Raw genomic sequence first — 22,521 nt, 5'->3', positions numbered from 1 at the left:
TTTAATTTTGAGGGGGGTAAAATTAGGGGTTTTGACATTTCACCCGGCCTTATGCGTCTATGACCTTTTATAAATTGTGTTTGAAATGGTTAAGCTACAATTTTAAAACACAAATTTAGTTTTACAGCAACCTCTAATAACTTATTCTGAAAGGCATTACTATGATTATTTAATACATAAATCATGATAATTAAAGCTTAAGCAAATCAGGAATAACAAAAAAATATAATTATACATTTATATAATATAGAAATTGGCAAGAATTGTTATCATTTTTTTTATAATTATGACCATTTGTAAGTGCTTTATCACATATCTAAATAAAAATAAACAGAAAATGGTAAAAAAAATCTACTAACAGCATAATTTGACACAGTAAAAATCAGGAAAGATTAATTTATCCTTCATTATTCTATGCCTGTATCCTTGTAAAATAAAATATAAAAATAAAATGCCCACTTTAATAAATACACACCAGTAAAATAAACTGTTTTGATTTTTGAAAAAAAAATCATAAAAGTACTTTATTTTTACATTAAAAATCTAAAAAATGGGGAAAAAACATATCATATTTTACAAATTATCAAAAATATTAAATATATATTTTTTTAATTTGCTGATTTTAAAGTCTTCATTAACCAATATTACTAATTATTTAACTATTATGAATTATAACTTTTTTTCATAATTTTTTTAACAAAATTTAATTATTTAAAAGTCTTCATGTTATTAAATCTATTAGCAATAATACTGTTCATATCAATGTATATTTGTTCACATCCAAAAGGATTGTTGACAGAAGTATTGATAGCTGTACAGGATTTGCTGGAACCAGGAGCACCCATGTACCTGCCATAACCAGATCTACCTCTGAAAATATTCATTTATAGAATTTAACCCCTTACAGTCGGGCCCTTTGCCGCACCTTAATCAGTCGGGGGTGGGGGGGGGGGGGGGGGGCGTTCAACGCCCCCCCTTATTATCTCAGTTCCTATTAGAGCTAGAGGGCTAAAAAATTTTGTGCAAGTCCCCTGTGTTATGATGAATTTCCGACCTTAAGTAAGTCAAGGTCAATTTTCGCTTCCTTCACCGTTTTATTTAACAACCTTTGTTTTTAGGTCCTTTTTTACTTATAAATTTCAAACGGCTGTAATTTTTTTTATTTTTGAAGCTAGAATAAATTCTTTTTTGCAGAAAATGTTTATCTTTATGTAAATTTTATATTGGAAATATCAAAATATAATTTCAGCGGCCGCAGCTGTACTTGGCAGCTGCCAGCCGCCGCAGTCGGCGGTCGGCGGGAAAACGGCGGCGGATCTTTATGAAATTTTAATACATTATGTAGACATGTAAGATAAGCTTAAGTTTAAAATTTGAAGTCTCTAAGTCAAAAATTGCGGCCACATGAGCCTTTTAAAGATTTCTGGAGACCTGGAGGATCAGGACCTGCAGGATCATACCTGGAACCTAAAATTGACTTGAACACCTGTATTTAATATGAGGATGTACTACTAGAGGATATTTTAGTATTTTGGTAAGATAAAATGCTTTGTTTAAGTAAAAAAAATATTTTTGCTCTTTACCTGGATGACCCTGCCAGGTTTGCTGGCGTCCTGTGCCCGCCAGGATGGAGATATTCAAAAAATTTCAACTCTCAGTTATGTCTCATACCCACACTTAAAAAGTCAAGCAGTTTGGGCTCTTTATCGTTCACACACAGAAAATGAGATATAAAAAACCGGATGGGGGGGCGTTCAACGCCCCCCCCCCCCGACCGTTAAGGGTTAAAATAAAAAATTTTAATATTAACATAAGTTTTGTTAGGCCTGAGGAGCCGAAGTCCCGGGCTAAAAAAACATGTATTGATTTTATGATTTTTATATTGATATTAGTAAAAAATTGTCTTTAATACAAAACTATACATGATTATTCGGTATGGCTTATAATAAGTTCTATTTCAGCGGATATTAAGAAATTAATGTTTACAAATTTGTATAAGACATTGCTAAAAATATGCTTCTTATATAGGGTGTTTAACCCCATCAAACTTTGAAATCCCTTATTACCCCCTGCCCCTTAAAATTAAAAAAAAAATACGACAGCCTTCAAATCTTTTACCTTCCTCAAAAAAAAGCTTGGAGGACTATTTATATATCCTAAAATTATTCAACATACTAACAGATGATTGAAAAGAGCACCCATCTTAATACATTTTTTAAGTATAAGTTTAAATATCATATTTACCTATTAAGAACCGGGTATCTATGCATAAATGATGAATTTGTCAGAATTCCATTTCTGATCCTAAAAAAATATGATGTCTTTTAATCTTTATAGGTTTTTTTTAGGTTAAGTTAGGCCAGGGTCAGGAAATTGCCCCGTAGGGTTAGCCCCCCGCAGGTGCTAGAAATAGGAGCAAAGCTACTGTGAAAATACGACGAAAACCGCTACTTTGTTTTCTTTCCTTGATCCAAATTTAATTTTAATAAATTTTTAAATAAAATCACGCAACCTTTCATTGATTTTTTCCAAAAATGTTCGAATTAATTTATAAAAACTTTGAAAATATGAATATGTTACCGTGTATGTTCAGCTACTTGTCTTGCTAGCTTATCAGGACTCTAAAATAATAAATTTCAATTAGAATTTTCAAGAAGAAAAAACAATATATAACAAGGATGATAACATCCATAAGTAGCAAAGCTCAAAAATTATGAAAAGAAAAAAGTACAGAGTTATATTGCAAATGATAATGTATCCTAAAACAAGAAATGGGAAATATAAAGTCACGAAACATTTATAAATGCAATCTGTATGTCTTATATAGCAAGACCAACTGACCGGCGGATAGAAGAAATTGAATACTGCATGATCTTTAGAAAGAGTTATTTTATTTTGATAAATGCGAAGTATATCTTAATCGGCAACCAAGAAAATCAAATTTCCCCAATAGAGTTACAGACTAACTGAGTGACGAACGGACAGACGGACATAATACTGAAAAATTCTGTATAGCATCATATTACAGACAATTTTATACAAATTTCAAAATACAAATAATAAATTAATACCAGTTTTGTTAGCATAGGCCTTCGGCTAACTAAACAGGTTTTAATGTTATAATTTTTCATTTGAACATTCGCAGAATGCTGTCTATAATACGATGAGATAAATAAATAGTATTATAACCTGATAATTGAGTGAGGTAGGGCTGTATGCTGACATGGTGAGGGACTTGGGATTGCTGCGGCTATATGTTGTATCAAAACTGCTGTTCTGGTAAAAACTAACAGGTTTCCTGAAAAATGTATATCTTAGGATTTTCTTTTAAAACAAGGATGACAACATCCATAAAAACGAGGCGCTGAAACGGTAGGACAAACGGACATTAACACTTGTATAGTGTAAGAACTGAATTATAAGAATATAAATGTATAAAAGTCGATGCAAAATTGTAAGTAATTTTTTTGAAAAACTGCTTGATACAGAATAATGTTTATGGACATACTTACATTTTAAGACTTAATTATAGAGTTGCTTCGCTTATAATATTGATAATATTGTACTTTGTTGTCCTAGGAATCAGTATACAAAAAATCAGATCAATCGGATAATTAGATTACACAAAAATTTGTTGTTAAAAAAGTTTAAAAATCAACATGTTTAAAATAGACGTACGGCCATTTTGGTAATGATTATAGAGTTGCTACGCTTTCTAAATCGTACCTAACTACTACAGGAATCACCATGCAAAGTTTGAAATCGATAGGACAATTCTAACATGCCTAAATTAACGAAAAAAGCTATCCGTTACGGACGTACGGACGGACCGACCCTAATTATAGAAAAGCTTCGCTTTTAACAATATAGGTCAAATATAGGTTTATTGGGGGTAAACATTTTTTACAATTACCTTCAATTTTAAATTACGTTTAAGAATAAGGGTATCTTTTTTTTCAAGGAGGAATTTACTTTGGATGGGGTTGGTACCCTACCCCAAAATATACCTTATCAAGAATAAGATCACTTGGTACAAACACACAAACATACACTAGAATATACATCCTGTTACTTTCATATAAGGATTATAACAACTTTTTAAGACCAGATTAGTGACGTAAACGGCTGTAGACTTCGGCTGCGCGGATTGATGATAAACGGTTTGGCGATTTTATTTTACGGTGTTTTGCTAATAAAGTCTTAAAATCTCAAAAATCAAAAGTTTATTAAAAAATACTATACTTTGTATAAAACTCTAAAACCAAACGTATTCAATTTTTTCCACTTAAAAACATAAGGGATGATTTTATTTATCCTAATTATAGGATCTAAACAATAAACTATCCATTATCTTATCCCCTAAGCTCCCTGGATGTATATATGTGAAAGGAAAATTGGGTTAATTTGTAATTATATAATTTGAGTTATGGGTTTCCTATTTCACCGGCAGGATGTCACTATAATAGTGTTCACGCAGGACAACAGATATAGTAGGCCCTAATAACTTTGGGGACTTATATCAAGTTGAGTGTCAAAACGTTTCAACCATTAATTCTTATCTATAGAAAGGTAATTTTGTGTGTCATAATTGGGCATGGACATCAATTTATCGGCCATTGTCTTATCCCTTTAGATCCCTGTATAGTAGGAATAGACAGAATGTTTATGTCGACTATATAGCATTATATAAAGTATCGTATTATAGACAGCTCTCCGCGGATATTAAAATTAAAGAAAATATTAGATTAAATCCAGTTTGAATAGCACCAAAGGACCGAAGGCCCGGTATAACAAACGGGTATTTATCTTATGATTTTTAATTTTAGTATTTGTCGAAAATTTTCTGTAATACAAATGCACACAACTAAATTAACTTATTATATTTCGAAATGGCTGTTTTGATGAAAATTAATGTTCCGCAAAAACACTTTCCTAATAAATCTTTAGGTTTTCACTGATATTTACAAACTTTGGGTGATATCTTCAATTATGGATGTTCATTTCGTGAAACATATAAAACAATAGCACAGTTGCTTATTTCATACCCTTTTATGATACAAAGAAGAACGACATTTTGTCTTTGGATTATTTAATGTCTCGCTAAGGAGATACGGAAAGTGTCATGTGTGACGTCATAAAAATACATCTAAATCTATCTCTTTTTTCTGGGTTTCTTTTCCCACTTCTCCTCTCATCCTTCCTTATTAGACGTATTCTTATGACGTCACACATGACAATTTCTGTATCTCCCTCGCTAACCACTGGACCTATTTTGCTCTTTTATACCACCACTAGAAATACCTAGGTAGCTAAAGCACACTTTAGGAACAAGTCCAACCTCTCCCAACCCAATTTTCTTTAAACTATAAATTTGTGGGGGGGGGGGAGGGCTCCAACATATTTTTGAGACGACATCTTATCAAAATATGTAGAAAACAGATTCTACTAAAAACATATTTTGACAAAAATCTTGTAAATCTTTTTTTATCAAAAACAATGATTATCATTACTAAATTCTCGTTTATTTTTCATAATGTTTTTGAGTCATATCAATTTAGAAATTTCTCACTTTCATATAATTTTCTTTATTTCCGTTCAGAAATAGTTTTCAAAGTATTTTTTAATTGATAACAAATGACGTGAATTTTTTAGATGAAACAATTTCTTTCTTTTCAATTCGTAAAATTTATAAAGATCTTAAGGGATAAAACACTGGACGATAAATTGATGTACATCCCTTATGCTGCTAAACAAAATTACCCCTTTTTAACTTAAGTTTTATAGCCTATTTTTTTTTGGCTCTAAAACTCTAAGTACTTTTATTGAATTCTAACTGGTTAGTTCCAAGAAAACAGTGTACAAGCTTTTAATCCAGTAAATTTAACTAAAGAAGTGGTAATTTTGTTAATCATCGTTGTTGATGTACATTAACTTATCTAATTTATGTACCTAGAGACCTCAGGGGGCACTTGAGGTGTGAAGGGGGGAGTGGAAAAGTCATGAAAGGGTGATGGAATCCCCCAGCCCCACTCAGAAATAGTTTTCTCGTATTCATTCGAATCCGGTGGATAGGAACCGGTTCTCATCCACACGAAAAAACTATATCTAGCATCGAATTATATCCAGCTTTCTATGAATATAGGTTTTAATCTTATAATTGTACATTTTATGTCCGCGGAAAGCTGTTTATAATACGATGCGAGAAATAACTAATAAATCTTCCCAGGACCTAGAAGTAGCTACACTGCACTGTAAAGGTGAACCTTATCGATTTAGCTGCTAGCAAGATCCTTCAGTACAAACAGACATACATCTTGTTACTTTTGCATAAGTATAATCCTTTTCCTGTGATTATTACTATTAGTTTGTTATGAAAATAACATAGGTGCAGACATTACATTTCCTATACATAAATACGTTTTTACAAACCAACAAATATTATTTTAGTTTTTTTTCTGCTATTTAATCCCCATAAGACTTATTATTTCCTTTCCCCCTAGAATTTTTATACTTTCATACACTACATTATGCACACTAGTCGCCGGAAGGAAAAAGCAGTTTTTTGAAACAGGCTCTCTGAGATTATTACAGATTCTGATATATACATATATAGACTAATAAAAAATGCAAAAAACGAAATCAAAAGCGTTCCTTCTTGGGAGAAAATCCGGGGAAAAGATTTTAGCTATTTTTAACCTAAATTCACATTGTCAAGCCTGCAAAAAATATACAGACAATTTAAACATGTCATTGCTCAGCACATAGAAGTGATAGAAAAATACTATGCATACCATTGGGAAGTTTATAACCTCTAGTTTTCATATTAGTATATAACGTTTTTGTACTATTAACAGTTTTTGAGCTATCCTCTAAAGTATACACAAGTTTTAAAAATGCAGTTTTTTCTTGAATTTTAAGTTTTATACTTGTTACACAAACCTTAAATCTTATTGCTTAGCACCTAGAGTTATATAATTATTTTATATAGATGCTAGCGGCTTCCCCCTAGCCTCTAGGGGCTTTGGCCTATGAGGTAATGTTTAAAAAAAAGCTAAAAACCACCACAGGACCAATAGGTATCTACCCTGAAGAGTAGAATCTGATCGGTTCAGTGGTTACCGAGATCTTAAGGGACGGACAGACAAGACAGACAGACAGACAGACAGACATCAAGCTACTTTTTATTATAGATATTTGTATATTTTAGGTACTTTGGGTATTTTCAATTTTATCTTAATTAAAAATTTTCTTTGAAATGTGCATAGTTTGTAGTAAGAACCAAGGGAAGGAAGGGGGGAGTTTATATACTTATAGGAAATGAAATTTAGTATAATATTTTGCCTTGATTGTTTTTGGGCTTGTTGTCATTAACCTGATTCTTTTTGTAAAATCTCTTATATGATATAATCTGCCAGCAAATCTTTAAAAATTGAATTTTGGCACTTTCCTTCTATGGGCTAGTGGGGTAAAACAGCTTCAAAAACACTAAAATCTAAAGTCTGAGCTTAGTTTTAGAGATATCTAGCTGATTTTTTAATGTAAACTTTTTTACATAATCAAGCTAAGCAGTCACTAAAGATTTCATTTGGTACTTTCCTCCTTGGTGCTAGTGAGTTATAACACCCGCCCCCTAAAAAACCAGAACCTATGAGAATCTTCACTGTATAGAAGGACCATATTTGTCCAGCGGTTACAGAGATCCTTTGCTACAGACAAAAATAGCTTACTGCTTTATATAATAGGATGTAAGAGATTTTACAAAAATAATCAGGTTGATAACTATAACAACAAGCCCAAACATCTAGAGCAAAATTTTGTAAATTCTAAAAGTATATAACTCCCCCCCCCCCCTTTGGATCTTAAAACTTAATTATTGGGGGGTCTTTCACCCCACTATCCCCTAGAAAGAAAGTGTAAAAATGAAATCTTTAGTTGCTACTTAGCTCAATTATGTGAAAAAGTTTACATAAAAAAATCAGATTGATATCTCTTTGAATAAGCTCAAGCCTTAAAGGCTTAAGTTTTAGTGTTTTGGGGAGTGTTCTACCCCACTAGCCCCAAGGAGGAAAGTGCCAAAATGCCAAAAAGTGGCTACTTGGCTTAATTATGCAAAAAAGTATACTTTAATAAAATCAGCTTGATATCTCTAAAAATAAGCCCAGAACTTAAAGTTTTAGTAATTTTAGGTGCAGTTTTACCCCACTAACCCCTTGAAGGAAAATACCAAACATTAGGTTTACTGATATATTTAATCATATAAGAGATTTTACAAAAAGAATTATTGGCTATAACAACAAGCCCAAAAACATCCAGGGCAAAATTTTATACTGAATTTCATTGCCTATAAGTGTATAAATTTTCCCCCTCCCTCCCTCCCTCCTTGGTTCTTACTACAAATTTCAAAGACAATTTTTAATTAAGCAAAAATTGAAAGTACCCAGAGTACCTAAAATATACAAATATATCTATATAAAATATTAATTTTTAAAAGGTTTGTGTAACAAGTATTAAACTTAAAATTCAAGGAAAAAACTGCATTTTCAAAACTTGTGCATACTTCAGAGGATAGCTCAAAACTGTTAATAGTACAAAAACGTTATATAACAATATGAAAACTTGAGGTTATAAGCTTTCCAATGGTATGCATAGTATTTTTCTATCACTTCTATGTGCTGAGCAATGACATGTTTAAAATGTCTGTATATTTCTGTAGGCTTGCCAATGTGAATTTTAGGTTAAAAATAGCTAAAATCTTTTTCCCGGATTTTCTCCCAAGAAGGAACGCTTTTGATTTCGTTTTTTGCATTTTTCATTAGTCTATATATGTATATATAAGAATCTGTAATAATCTCAGAGAGCCTGTTTCAAAAAACTGCTTTTTCCTTCCGGCGACTAGTGATAATGTAGTGTGCAAGGATTTTGAGAGATAAGACAATGGAAGATGAAATGATATACATTCTCCCTGATGGTAAACAAAACTACCTCTTCTGTAGATTAAAATTATAAGGTGATAAGTGTGTACATTTCTAGTTTAAACCAACCAATCAGAGTTTGATAATGTATCCAACGTTTTAAAACTAGCGATATGTTAAAGTATTCTAGCCTATTTTTTGTAAATACATAGGACTCTAGAAGTACTAGAAGGAATAATGATTGATTTAAAAGTTCTATTAATGTCTATCTTCTTTAAACCAAAAAGGTTAGTTGCTTTGACATAACACCAATTAAATTGCATATCTGACTTTAAGAAGTGCAACTACAAACTAAAAAGACAATATATGATTCTAACCCCCCCCCCCCCCACCCATAAAAACTTAATAAACTCGCTCTGCTATTTGTTGGCTTAAATCTTAAATGAAGAGTGGATATTGATTTATCGTCCATTGTCTTGTCCATGAAAAGTAATCACTATATTTACATTTTTAAAAACGCAATTGGCCCAAAAATTGGAATTTACAAAAATTTTGATTTTACAAGTATTCGTTTTGCATTATTTCAGTTGCACCAATAAGTGCCGACAAATAGTTCCAAATTCTGGCATTGAAAATATAAATGGGGCATTTGGGAAGAAAAGGAAAACGATAATTTGCCATTTGGAACAGGGATCTAAGGGATAAGACAATGGCCGATAAATTTACGTACCTCCTTGATGACGAAACACAAAAGTATCCCTTCTGTAGATTACAATTGCTGGTTGAAACGTTTAGACACTCAACTAAATGAACCAAACCAATCGAAATTGAATAAAAGGAGTTGTTAAGTCAACGAATAAGAAAACTTTGGGGAGTTGTGTAATAATGTCCCCTCCCTCCCTGTATTTAAAACGTTTCAGCAATGTTGCATTCTTTTCAAATGAAACAAAATTTCCACAAACAATTTTCGTAAAAAGTTGCCTACAATTAATTTATTAGAAAAGCTACTCTAAAATTCGATATTCCGTCTTTAGTCCCTCCATTCTTTGTTTAAACATACCTTTTCTGTCTTCTCAGCTTATACTGATATTTTAAGCTGTTCTTGGAAAAAATTTGGTTATTTGATAGTTTGCTCTTTAAAAATATTTAAAAATTATACATTGTTCATTAAATTTTATTATTGTTATTTAATGCTTTTTCAGCCAATAATTTTATTTAAACAAACATAAAATGAAAGATAATCTTTCAATTTTAGAATGCTTTACTTATAGCATATATGGCCTTAGTATTCAATGGGAGTAGACGGGATATAGAAAATAGCCTAAAACCTTTAGAAGTTAAAGCCAAACTTGGACCTTTGTCAAAATTTCTTAAACTAAAGAACTCCATGAAGTGGTTGGCAAGATTTTCATTGACAGCCAAAAATCCGTCCTACTTTATGTAATAGGATAAGGATATTGAGACTTTACATCAGACAATATTGAACAATCGTGTTTTAGTATTCCTGTCTTTTTCCTTCATATATCCATAAATCTCCATTACCCATATGAGTTTAAACTAATAATATATCTACAAAACTCAATTTGTTTATGTTTCAACTTATAGTCAAAGGAAACTGGGGGCAATTTTAACAATAGACTTATTATTAAAGAGTTTTGTGAAAAATAAATTAGATGCCCATTGAAATGAGAAAACCCTTAACCCCAAATATAATTACAATTTTTTTATTTAGGAAATTCTTTTAAAAATTATAATATGAATTAAAATATAATATAAAAAATAATATGTTTTACATTATTTTGAAACTTTAACGCCAAGATACAAAATGTGTTAATGTTTTGTCCATGAACTTAATCATGTATTATTTACAAAGAGACATACAGACAAACGGACAGACTGTTATCTATCATAGTACTTAGAATAAAGGTCTATTATATTATGTCTATTATATCCGCTGAAGTAAACCAAAATTGCTTTAGATTCTTCTCTATGTGTGGTATGTTATATATTCTTATCCTTTTATTTAGTAGCGAAGCTTCTCTATTACTAGGGTAAATATATACGTCCGTCTGTATATCAAGAGTAATATTACTATACTAACGTATTCTACTGTAATGGATATTGAATATACGTTAATATAATGATAGGGGGAAATTTGTCGTCAATTTAGCTTGATAAAATGGTCCTTATTTATAGGTTAGTTCATTCATCCAGTACCTTGATAGGGGATGGGGTAAAGAAGGTGGATGGGGGTATTTATGCATGCGAGTATTACTTAATTAGAGTAATAAAAATGTTAAACATCCAAGAAATAATATATCCATTTCTACAGTCTACTTTTCTTGTTGTAATTATAAAATAAAATTTACTAAATATTTTTGCTGTTTTATTACTGTATAACAATTTCTTATTCTTTTTATCTAAACTTAATACTGCGCTACTTATAGTCATAATTATCCTTTTTTTTATACAAATACGAAACTTGAAAACAGAGTCATTTCCATTACTAAAACAAAATGTAATAATTATATTTTTTAAATATTATATGGTAATAATAGTAATTTAATGTTGATAAATTCAGAAATAAGATGCGAAATAGTTTTCTTTGGATAAAATATTCATCCCAATACCTAGTTTTTCAAAAGCATTGTGGCAACATTAAAGTTAAATGGTTTATGTCCAACTAGCGGCTGCGCTTCTAGTATCTAGGAGCTCTGTTTTGGAAGGGAAAGCAGAAAACAAACAACGATTTCCCCATTCCAACCTATTTACCTCATCCCCTCCCCTCCTACTGGATGAACGAACTGAACAAAAAAATAATTTTATGCTAGCAACCTAAATTATTACCTAGAGTTACTGTTAGTAGAGTATCCACAATAGGTAGAACATTTCTGGTCACATTTGTAGCAGGACATGGAGTGCGAGGGTTCTGGATCTCTAGGGTTATAACAATCTCCTACACCTAGAATTTGAAATGTTAAAGAAAGAGAGATAGAAAGAAAGAGAAAGAAAGAAAAAAATAAATTTAGAAGAAGCAGCTTAAAGTGGTTAATAAAAATTACGTCATACAATACAAATGACCAATGATAGGCTAGTATACATTTTACCATATTGGTCAATCACAAAGTATACTGGCCTATTATTGGTCATTTGTATTGTGAGGCATTATTTTTTATTAGGCACTTTAAGCTGCTTTATTTTGAAGAAGATAAAAAGAAAGGAATGAATGAAAAGAAAATAAAATGGAGAAAAAGAGATAGAAAAATGAACAGTAACTAAGACATTGAAGTAAACATGTACAAACAGACAGACACAAAGACTTCCAGAGCTTCGCTACTAAAAAAATAATGGATAAAAAAATAAAAATAAATTGGGGGGAAAGAGAGAGAAAGAGTAAATGGGGTCAGCAAGAAAATAAAAGATAAACATGTACAAACAGACAGACACAAAGACTTGAAGAGCTTCGCTACTAAACAAATAATGAATCACCTTTACAATTTTTATAGCAGGAACTAGATGAGCCATTATTGTTATTACTCGAATAACAATCAGGCTTCCCGGATTTTTCATTCATATAGCCGCCAGATTTCTCGTTCATGTATCCGCTGTTACTTAGTGTAGCCCCAGCTTTCTCCGCTAGCAAATTGGCCGCCTTCAGGCTGTCCAAATAGCAGTCCCAGGGGTCGCGGGCTTGAGCGCTGGGACAACAGGATGACGGAGATGTGGGCGAGGTGGTTGGGGTGTCGGGTTTGGGCCGACAGCAGTTGGCCGACTGGCAATTGTTCTTATAGTCGTATCTTAAAAAGATAATAATATTAAAGTTACTTTTTAATACCGTTATATGGGCAATGGACGATAAATGATTAATCTTCAATTAATAACATTTATTGCACCGTATTATAGACAGTTTTCTTTATCTAGTAAAATAAAAACTATATGAATAATTCCAGTTTAGTTGACCCGAGGAGATAAAAGCCCGGGCAATCTAAACTGGTTTAGATTTTATGAATTTATTTAATTACACGTGGAAAATTGTCTATAAAAATGATACGGTTGTTTTTTTAGTATGGCCAAAAACCGGTTCTAATCCAGCGAATATTAATCGATTTTGAAGCAGACTTACTGAAAACAAAATTACTTCTTTTTTCAAACTTAAATCTAACTAATTGCAGAACGCGTTTTGAAAGTTTTTGGTGGAGGGAATCATACATAGTAAATATCTTTCTACTATAACTAGGTTTTACTCTAAAAATTCTTTAAATATTAGCTATAAATTTCTTGTTTATTGGTGGTTAATGGTAATTTAAGAATATGAACTTTGATTTGGCTGAAATTCAAAACAAACCTCGAAGAGCAACTGCGTTGCCGAATTAATTTATCACATTTTGCGCATTTTCTTGTGCAATCATCACAGCATCGAGTTGGCACCCCTGTGGGAGCCAAAGAACGGTCCAACCTTAATCATAAATAAATTTTAAAAGTAAAGAAAGTATGCATTTCTGTCTTTGGTTATCTTTACATCAGTGCTATTTTGGTCTATTTTAAGGAAGGTCGGCCAAACTATTTTTCCCTTCAAAATTACTATATTAGATACTAACAGCCACCCTATTATCAAGGGGCTTTGCATTCGAAGAATAAGCAATTGAAAGAAAATAGCATAAAACGACCACAAGATAGAGCGCAAATGGCACCAAAAAAATGACATCATACAATAAAGTTATCCAATGAGAGGCCAGTATACATTGTAATTGACCAATGGTAAAATATATACTCGTCTCTCATTGGTTATTTTATCGTTACTTTTGCGCAGTCTCATCACAAGACTAAAAAGAAAAAGTAAAATACCCTAGAGCCATAACAGGACCTGCTTAAGGTTGATCTCTAGTTATTGAAATCTTGATCTTCAGACAAAAAAAAACCTCCTGCGTTATATAATAACATATTTCTATTCTGTTGAGAAAGGTAGATCAACCTACCAAGAGAACTCGCCTTTAGAACAAATGATGTAAAAATTGTGTTTTGAACAAAATTTACAACGTACCTGGATAACCTATCTGTATATTGTTCCTGGACCATCTTACAGTTATCCCCACACTTCTCTTTAGCAGCTGGGACAGCAGCCGCTAGGGAGCAACTGCCACTTGTATAACAGCGGGAACAGCATTTGTTAGCCGCTCCTCCATTGTAGGATTGTTGTTTCTCTTGCTGTTCCTTCTTTTTCCCGCATTTATCGCAAGATTTGGCGCGCTTTTTATTTGTTGGCGGGGGCAGGCTGTGGGTGCTGTAGTAACCAGTACTGCTCACATCTTGCGGAGAAGATCTAAAATTAAAGGTTGATTTTTACAACAAGCCTTTAAACGTCTACCGGAAAGCTGTCTGTACTGAAAGATCTCGCAAAACTGATGTAGTTCTCCCTTACAATGTAGTTCCTCATACTATTTTCGGAAACCACACTCCTAAAAGAAATCGCCCCTAAAATGAAATGACATTAGAGTTTTAAAATCATGTGTCTTGTATAAACTACAAATATAAACTAACGGCAAAATAAATTGCAAATAGACGAACGAACAAACAATGCCTACATACATATAAAAAAAAACTTCGCTTTATTTACCTGGAATTATGGAGGGGCCGGCTACGACGCTCAATACTGTCTGTGGGGAAAATTATTCTATCGCCACCATCATTATACCTACATCAATGTACATTTACAAAGTGTCTCAAAAATCATCCATGTGACGTCATAAAAATGAGGGAGATAAAAGAAGTGGAAAGAAACCACTAAAAAAGAGAGGTATAATCCCTCATTTTTATGACGTCACATGGCTGATTGTTGAGACATTTTGTATAGTTACTGCAATAATAAAAAGGATGTATTGGTAATGTCACTCTCTCTTAAGTGGAATAATAATATTTTATGTTAGGTTAGGTTAAGTAATAGTTTGGAGTTTGTTAAAGGTAAGGAGGTTTGTCACTTTAAGGGATGAATAAATTGATTTATGTACAGCTCAAGATATATATTAATTTATTAAACAATAAAATTATGATCATAAATAGCGCACCAATACTAGATATCATCATCTAATGGCTGTTCTGATTGTGTTGTTCTTTTCAGGGAACCCTTATCAATGCTTTGGGCCGGTTTTACACTTAAATCCAACTCCTCTCGATACTAGGGGCGGTGCAGATAGTAAAACATAAGGTTGCTCCGTCACCGAAAACAATAGTAAATTAAAATACCTTACAACAGGTTTGCTTTGTTGGGTTGAGAGTTTCCAGTTATTTCCATCCGATGAACTAAAATAGTATTCTCCAAATATTATAATTTATAGTAAAAACTAGAACTAAAATGTTCAAAAGAAGTGTAGACTTGATAAAGATACCAACAAAAAAACAGTAAGATTTAAAATATTGTTTAATAAACTTAAAAGAAAAATACTGAAAAAGTAAAGAAATCTCTAAAGTACTTCCATAACGGGTCAAACGGATGAATAACCGTACAAAAGTATAATAATCATTGAATAGCTTCGCTACTAACAACGTTAATAATATCCAGCAAAGCTGTTAGATACATACACATTGTAGTGTATGGACAAATTATAGAGATTATACACATTGTAGTGTATGGACAATTTATAGAGATTATACACATTGTAGTTTATGGACAAATTATAGATACATACACATTGTAGTGTATGGACAAATTATAGAGATTATACACATTGTAGTGTATGGACAAATTATAGAGATTATAGAAAAGCTACGCATCTAAAACCTACCTTTGATTTGTAGAGTCACTTGAACTAGATGAATTTCCAGAATCTAAAATAATAAAAAAAAATATTAAAGTAACAGGATGTGTGTCTGTCAGTTTGTAGCAAAGAATCTTGCTAACCACTGAACCGATATTGTTCTCCAGTGAAGCTTCTTGTAAGTCCCAGGAAGTTTTTAATCTATTCTTGGGGAGGGTACCTCCAACCTCTTAAGAGAAAGAGCCCCTGAAAACACTTCACCTACTCTCTCCAAGAAACTAATAATCCGCTAGTTATTGATATATAGAATAATATTCAAATAGCAATGCCGATTAGGACTAATTATAGTAGTAAAAGTGCTGAAATTTTTAGACAAATATAAGCATACATAAGAGAAAAAGATGAAAAGTAAGAGAAAGATAAAAAAAAATAAGTAAGTAAAATACAGAAATAATTGTAAAGAAAGAAACACAAACAAAAATAATTCAAATCTTTCTATTTTTGACAAATCTCTAATGAAACTTAAATTTTGAAATAATATTTATATAATATATGTTATGTCCTTGTTTCTTTTTAAGTTTTGTTTACACAATGACTTTTAAATTCATGTTTGGAACTCATAAATAAAACAAGGAACAATATGTTTGTATCAAAATATATTTTTAAAAAAGGTCTTGTTTTCTTTCCTTACTCTCTCAGTATATTTAGTTTTGAATTTTATGTCTTTCCAAAGTGCAGTAATTTATATATTTCTTTAAACAATGCAATTATACTATAATATAAAGAATAAGGGTTCTTTTTTCTGCAACTCGGATATTGCTGCTCCAAATATGTTTATAAATAGCTTTTGTTGGTTTTAAGTTATTTCTCTAACCTCCCCCACCCCTAGAGGCTAAGGGCGACACAACTAAAGCAGCCCAAAAATATCCAAAGTTTAAACTTATAATATAAAATAGCCTAAAACCATCGATGGACTTTTGTAAAGCTATCTTACAAATACACATAGAACTCTATGGGTTAAGTGGTTATAGAGATCTTAAGGTACAGACAAAAGATCTCCTGTTACTTTTTATAAGTATATAATGATCAACAAGTATATAGTTGCTACTCTACTAAAACTACTGTCAAAATATATATTATATGACCAAAACTATAACTATAGAGTTGCTGCACTACTAAAAATGTTGTTAGAATATATATTATATGACCAAAACTATAACTATAGAGTTGCTACCCTACTAAAAATATTGTCAGAATATATATTATATGACCAAAAAAGGAAATATTTTGGGCGGGTACTGCAAAAGTTTGTTTGTTTAAGAAATTTATGGAATCTATGTGAGTAAAAGACAGGGAAATACATTCTGAATAAAAAAAATACACTATGAATTTAATGATTTTTCATCAGGGTTTATGATTAACCACTTTTAAAAAAAAAATTTCATCTGCATCTGCGGATTAATGAAAAAATCGACGAAGCCCAAAATACATAACTTTTGCACCACGTCGTCTTACTGTGACGTCATATTCTCCATCTCTTTTTTAGGGATTTTCTTTCCCACTTCTCCTCTTGTCTCTCTCATTTTATGACGTCACAGGAAGACGACGTGGGCTTTGTCAAAAAATCGCGGCTTTGCTGCCCATATCAATTTAGAGAAGCTTAGTTAAGTACATGTAAATACTGGACTTGGTGCTAAGTTAGACGAGTGAAGGGGTGCAATTCAATGAAGCTTTGTACAGTACGTACAAAAGATAATGTCATACTGGCCTACCAATGGTTATTAAACTGTATACTGGCCTGCTATTAGTAATTTAGTCTGTGGTCATTTGTATTGTATGACGTTATTTTCTATAGCCACTATATAGAGCTTCCAATTTATTACAATAAACAATCATAAATTCCTTGCATCCAAAGAGTTGGTTGTCTATTGGACGTTGCCTAACTCAAATTTTTAGAATAAATATTCAGTTCCTATATATAAGCTATTAATGATATATTGACTTGAAATATTCAATAAGGTTCTTTAGTATTTCAGTTTAGGAACCCATTAGGGCCAGGAGTAGGGGATAGGATAATAGATGATACATTAATTCCCACTAAAATTATTTAGATTTTGTTAGCTTTATTATTACAATGCAATGGATATAAAATACGTGGATAAGGTGACAGGGAATTTTTGATGTCAATTTAGGTTGCTAATATAGTCCACAAATTTTGGTTAATATGTTCCTCCATGGTCATGGGATAAAGACATAATGGGGGAGGGGATGTCTACGTTGTATTAGCCAGCTGAGAGAAACATTTATTATAGTATGCGAGAATCTCTCACAATATCCTAGTAATATATCCATTATTATTACAGAATAGTGCTTAATCCTAAAAAATATTACTACGACCATTCCTTAAAAAATGAAATTTACCTAATGTTAACGCAGAGCCGGAACCTGTATAGCCTGAATCTTGAGACTTATGCCTGCTTTGTGCCGCTAGTTCTGAAATTTTGTAAGGATTGGGTATTTATTTAATAGAGAAGGAAGGAGAAAAATTGACATAGAAAGAGAACAGAGAGAAAGAAAGGTACAGAGAGAGGGGAATAAAGAGAGTGAGTGGGAAAGAGAGAGAGAAGGAGAGAGAGACAGAGAGAGAGACAGAGTCAGAGAGACAGAGGGAGAGAGAGAAAGAGATAAAAAAAATATAGAGAGAAAGAGAGAGAATGAGAAAGAGAAAAAGAGAGCTCAACTGCGTAAATACTTTACACTCCAAACTGCACATTTACATTTAATATAACAATTATTAAGTTACAGACTGTTAGACGGATAAACGTACAGACAAACCATAATTATACAATAGCTATGATACTAAAAACCAATGACACAACTTCAAATTTAAGAACTTGAAATTTGCCGCTAAATTAACCAATCATGTTGCTCATAATCAATATTCATCCAATCATATGCTTGTATTTTGATAAGGAGATATGTGATTGGTTGATTTTAGCTGCAAAAAAAATATAAATCCAAAGTTGTATCTTCAGTAAAAACATTAATACTTACCTAAATCTCTATTACTTAATCCAAGAAATTTTTCTAGATTCTTCCTCCTGATTGGTCAACATTGATTAAATTTGAACCAATAAGAAAATACTCTTATTCTGAACCACCAATATTAAAAGACAAAAGTCAGCAAGATATATAAGTTTAACCAATAGCATATACCTTGCATATCAACATTAAAAATATACTTATTAAATTCTATTTAAACCATGCAAAAAATGTGCTGAAATTTAATTTCTCATCCTATCTCAATATTTACTACTAGCTAAAAAAGCTTCAAACTTCCAGCATTTTAAACGTATAAGCGATTTATACATTCAAAACTTTAATTTTCAAAATTTTAATTTATTTTGGAAGTTTGAAGCTTTTTCAGCTAGTAGTAAATATTAAGATAGGATGAGGAAACACCGCGGAAACTGCGTACACATTTGGAAATTAAAATTAAAATTTGAACCATTAAAAAAGTACTGATTTAACACTCATTTAACAATGCTAAAACCGAATGTAATCATTAGCTAAATCCTAAATTTTATACATGTAAACCCAGCTCATAAAATAACTATTTCCGAACATTAAAAATGGTCGAATATATCTAGTTCCTTGATTAATACAGTTTGTTCAATGTTATCAATGAAATTTAGGGATTAGAGTAAAACACTATATGTAGAAAGGTTAAATAACAGTATTTCCCCATCGCAACCACCTTGTGCAACCTTTCTATTGGGTCATTGAAAATCAACCAATGGTGTAGCTTATATTAACACAGCAAAGTAGCAGAAAATAATTTAGAAGCAGACGAAAGAGGTCTTTAAAAAAGAAGGGAGGTAGTTGTCTGTATATACATCTATACTATAGATCTGTTATTTAGGGAAAGTTATTGCATTGAAATAAAATATCAAACAAATATCGACATGGGTTAAATTGCATCTCATTAAATGCAAATTGAAATGATTTTGTAATCCTTAAAATATATTTAGTAAATATAATGTTAAAGAAAAACAACTAATGGAATACAAACCTTTATACAATGTGAAATCTATATATACATGTATTTAATTCTTGTATAACTTCGATTAAAAGTGGAGTCTACTATACACTGTACATGTTTTGAAATAATTATTGAAGACTTCGAAAAAAATGTTCAAATGCTCGTTACGCCTACGCCCCATAGAGCAGAATAGAAACCTTTTAAAAACAATAGATACAGTGTTAGGTAGCCTATTTTTAAACTGGCTGGCCTAAAACAGCATTGTAATGTCGACAGTCCATACGTCTTGACATTGAAAACATACACTATCATAAAGAAACTCTTTCCTAGTAATGTAATAACCTATTGATCTTTTTTAAATCTAAATGTGTTTAGCTTGTTATTGCTGCGCTTCTTGCCGACATTATTATCCTTGATATTATATTCTATTACGCACACACATGGGTATAAGTATGATTAATAAATAGCTTGCTATATATTTAAAACAAGGCTGTAACAAGAATAAACTTTTACATAGGTAGGAAAAAAAGCCATTGAAAGTTGGCCTATTAAATATCGAAGGTAAATCTTTTTGGGAGTGGGGAAAATATAAATAAGCCTTTCCTGGACAATAAGAAGCTTCACTTTAAAGGAGAAATATATCAGTTCAGTGGTTAGTGATTAGATTATAAGGTATACAGATAAACAGACAGACATCCTGTTTTTTCCATATCATAACACTTATTTGTTTTCGGGTATTGTTATTAAATCATTATAATTACTTGTCCTTACATATATACACATACTGAAATACCACCCATAAGCACATGCTAAAATATTGCAATTGCTTTTGCATCAAGGTTCGACAATTTTCACTTAGTTTAGTATCGCAACTACTCTATAATAATTGTATTTATAGTCTGACGTTTGTTAAATAAGGGAGGGAGGGGACTTTTGGCTGTTTATTACACTGGTCTCCAAAGTTTTATAATAACATTATCTCATTCGTTTGAGACTTTTATTGAATTTGATTGGTTGGTTCTTTAAATTTAGTGTAAAAACATTTCAACCACTAATTGTAATCTACACAGTGGGGACTTGTGTGTATTATCATTCGGGAAGTATATAAATTTATCATAAATGGATAACAATAATTAAAATTAATGATTACATTATATGATAGGTGGATAGGTGCTTAAATATATGGACGTATAGATAGATAGAATTAGAAATAGATTCAAATGATAGATAGATAGACAAATATGGATAAATAGATATAATTAGAGCATTGTTTTAAGTGCTTAGTAAATGCAAATTAAATCATGTGTTATTCATTTTTTCTAAATGCATTTTTCATTCGCATAATTATTCTTCAATAATTAGTTTCTCTCATTCTACCTGTCTTATTTTCTATTCTGACATATCAAGTCCATATATTTATATTAAGTCTAAGTGTATGTAGCGTAAGATCCCACTGAATCGCTGAACCAATGTGGAAAAAATAATTTTTATCCCCAAAAAATTATTTTCATGTACTTATTCTTTTCAAAACTAAAATTTAAAGGAAGGGTAAACTTTTTATCCCAACTTTTTATGGGGCATATGCCGCAGGTATGAAAAAATATTGACACAGTGCCTTAATGTTATTTAATATATTAGATTAAATTAATCCCTTTATTCTCCAATGGATGTTGTCATCCTTGTTGATTAAAGCTATCCATTGCACAAATTTTGGTTATTAAAAAGCTTTTATGCATATCTTTCTTAACTAATTACATACATTATGTGGTCGACAGCAATTATTTCCAAAACCTTTCGTAGATTTTTGTACAACACGTTTTGTAGATTGTTTTATATCAAAATGAAACATATGCCATATATCATATATCATAAATTCAAAAAAAATCACTCTAGTCCCAAAAGTTTTCTTATTCGTTTTCTTAAAAACTCTGGGGAATTTTATTGAATTTCGATTGGGTGTCCAAACGTTTCAACCATAAGTTGTAATCTACAGTTAGAGTAATTTTTTATCATCATTGGGGATGTACATCAGTTTTTCGACTAATGTCTTATCCCTTTAGTTCCCTGAGTTGCTAAGCATCTAAAGGATTAAACTATTAAATGTTAGAAATTAAAATTCACCTTTTAGCATTCATAAAGATTAGAAAAATAGAAGGAAAGTAATTTTACAATTGAGTTAATATGAATTTTAGCGAAAATTAAAGTTTATAAAAAATCTCGAAGTGACTACTCTAAAATTGTTGTGTCTCTTAGTCTTTTGTCATGTCAAGAAAAACTGTATTGCCTTAATTTTTTCCGCCAGTATACAAATACTATTTTTAAATTAATTGCTGCCAAAAAAACGTAATTAATTTTCATTTTTTTATTGGCTAATATTTTAACATTTTTAAAGTTATTTTTTGAGAACACTTATAAAAGCAACAATTTGTCAATATGCGATATTTATGGGTTAAAGGGTTTTTATTAAAGTGTTCTTTCGTTACTGTGAAAAATCTAAATGAAAAGTTATATCATTATAAAGTATCATTTGTATAAATTGGGTGTGTTACTTAAATTCTCTAAAACAGCTAGACTATTGTCAAAACCATTTTTGGAGACGAAATAAAGGTAGCATTTTTTTTGCTCGCAATATATAAAACATTCTTAAAAATAGATTGTCTGTTCGACTGTCTATGTTTTAGTTCTACTTTACAGTAATACTTCTTATATGTACCAGGCAGGTTTTATTTTAGTTTCTTATTAGACATCTAGGGACGCAATCGCCAATAGATTACAAAGTGATAGATAGTTGATAAATGATTTCAATCAATTGGTA

The 22,521-nt window shown here is 31.3% G+C and overlaps 1 protein-coding gene across 1 annotated transcript; it reads right to left on the bottom strand.

Moving 5' to 3' along the window:
- Positions 1-511: 511 nt before the first annotated feature.
- LOC145305544 (uncharacterized) lies at positions 512-18,787 on the bottom strand. The gene is made up of 13 exons (XM_080147189.1): positions 18,719-18,787; positions 18,086-18,157; positions 15,692-15,734; positions 15,153-15,209; positions 14,527-14,604; positions 13,954-14,232; positions 13,258-13,368; positions 12,402-12,709; positions 11,760-11,874; positions 3,190-3,298; positions 2,581-2,621; positions 2,245-2,304; positions 512-870 (listed from the first exon to the last, which is right to left on the bottom strand). Exons 6-13 carry the CDS (start codon positions 13,986-13,988, stop codon positions 708-710), a joined length of 942 nt encoding a protein of 313 aa, XP_080003315.1. The 5' UTR covers positions 13,989-14,232; positions 14,527-14,604; positions 15,153-15,209; positions 15,692-15,734; positions 18,086-18,157; positions 18,719-18,787; the 3' UTR covers positions 512-707.
- Positions 18,788-22,521: the final 3,734 nt, after the last annotated feature.

The sequence above is a fragment of the Acartia tonsa genome, chromosome 14, assembly GCF_053477335.1.
Source record: "Acartia tonsa isolate MP-2025a chromosome 14, ASM5347733v1, whole genome shotgun sequence".
NCBI classification, from domain to species: Eukaryota; Metazoa; Arthropoda; class Copepoda; order Calanoida; family Acartiidae; genus Acartia; species Acartia tonsa.
Note: the sequence above shows the minus strand (reverse complement) of the source record. Positions and strands in the feature narration are given on the sequence as shown.

What these genes read in the sequence shown, in the direction of transcription:
- LOC145305544 (XM_080147189.1), bottom strand. Translation starts at nt 13,988, where the DNA reads ATGGTCCAGGAACAATATACAGATAGGTTATCCAG. An exon ending in CTGCTATAAAAATTGTAAAG is followed by an intron (nt 11,875 to 12,401) that starts GTGATTCATTAT and finishes TTCAAATTCTAG; the next exon opens with GTGTAGGAGATTGTTATAAC. An exon ending in CTACCTCACTCAATTATCAG is followed by an intron (nt 2,622 to 3,189) that starts GTTATAATACTA and finishes TTATTATTTTAG; the next exon opens with AGTCCTGATAAGCTAGCAAG.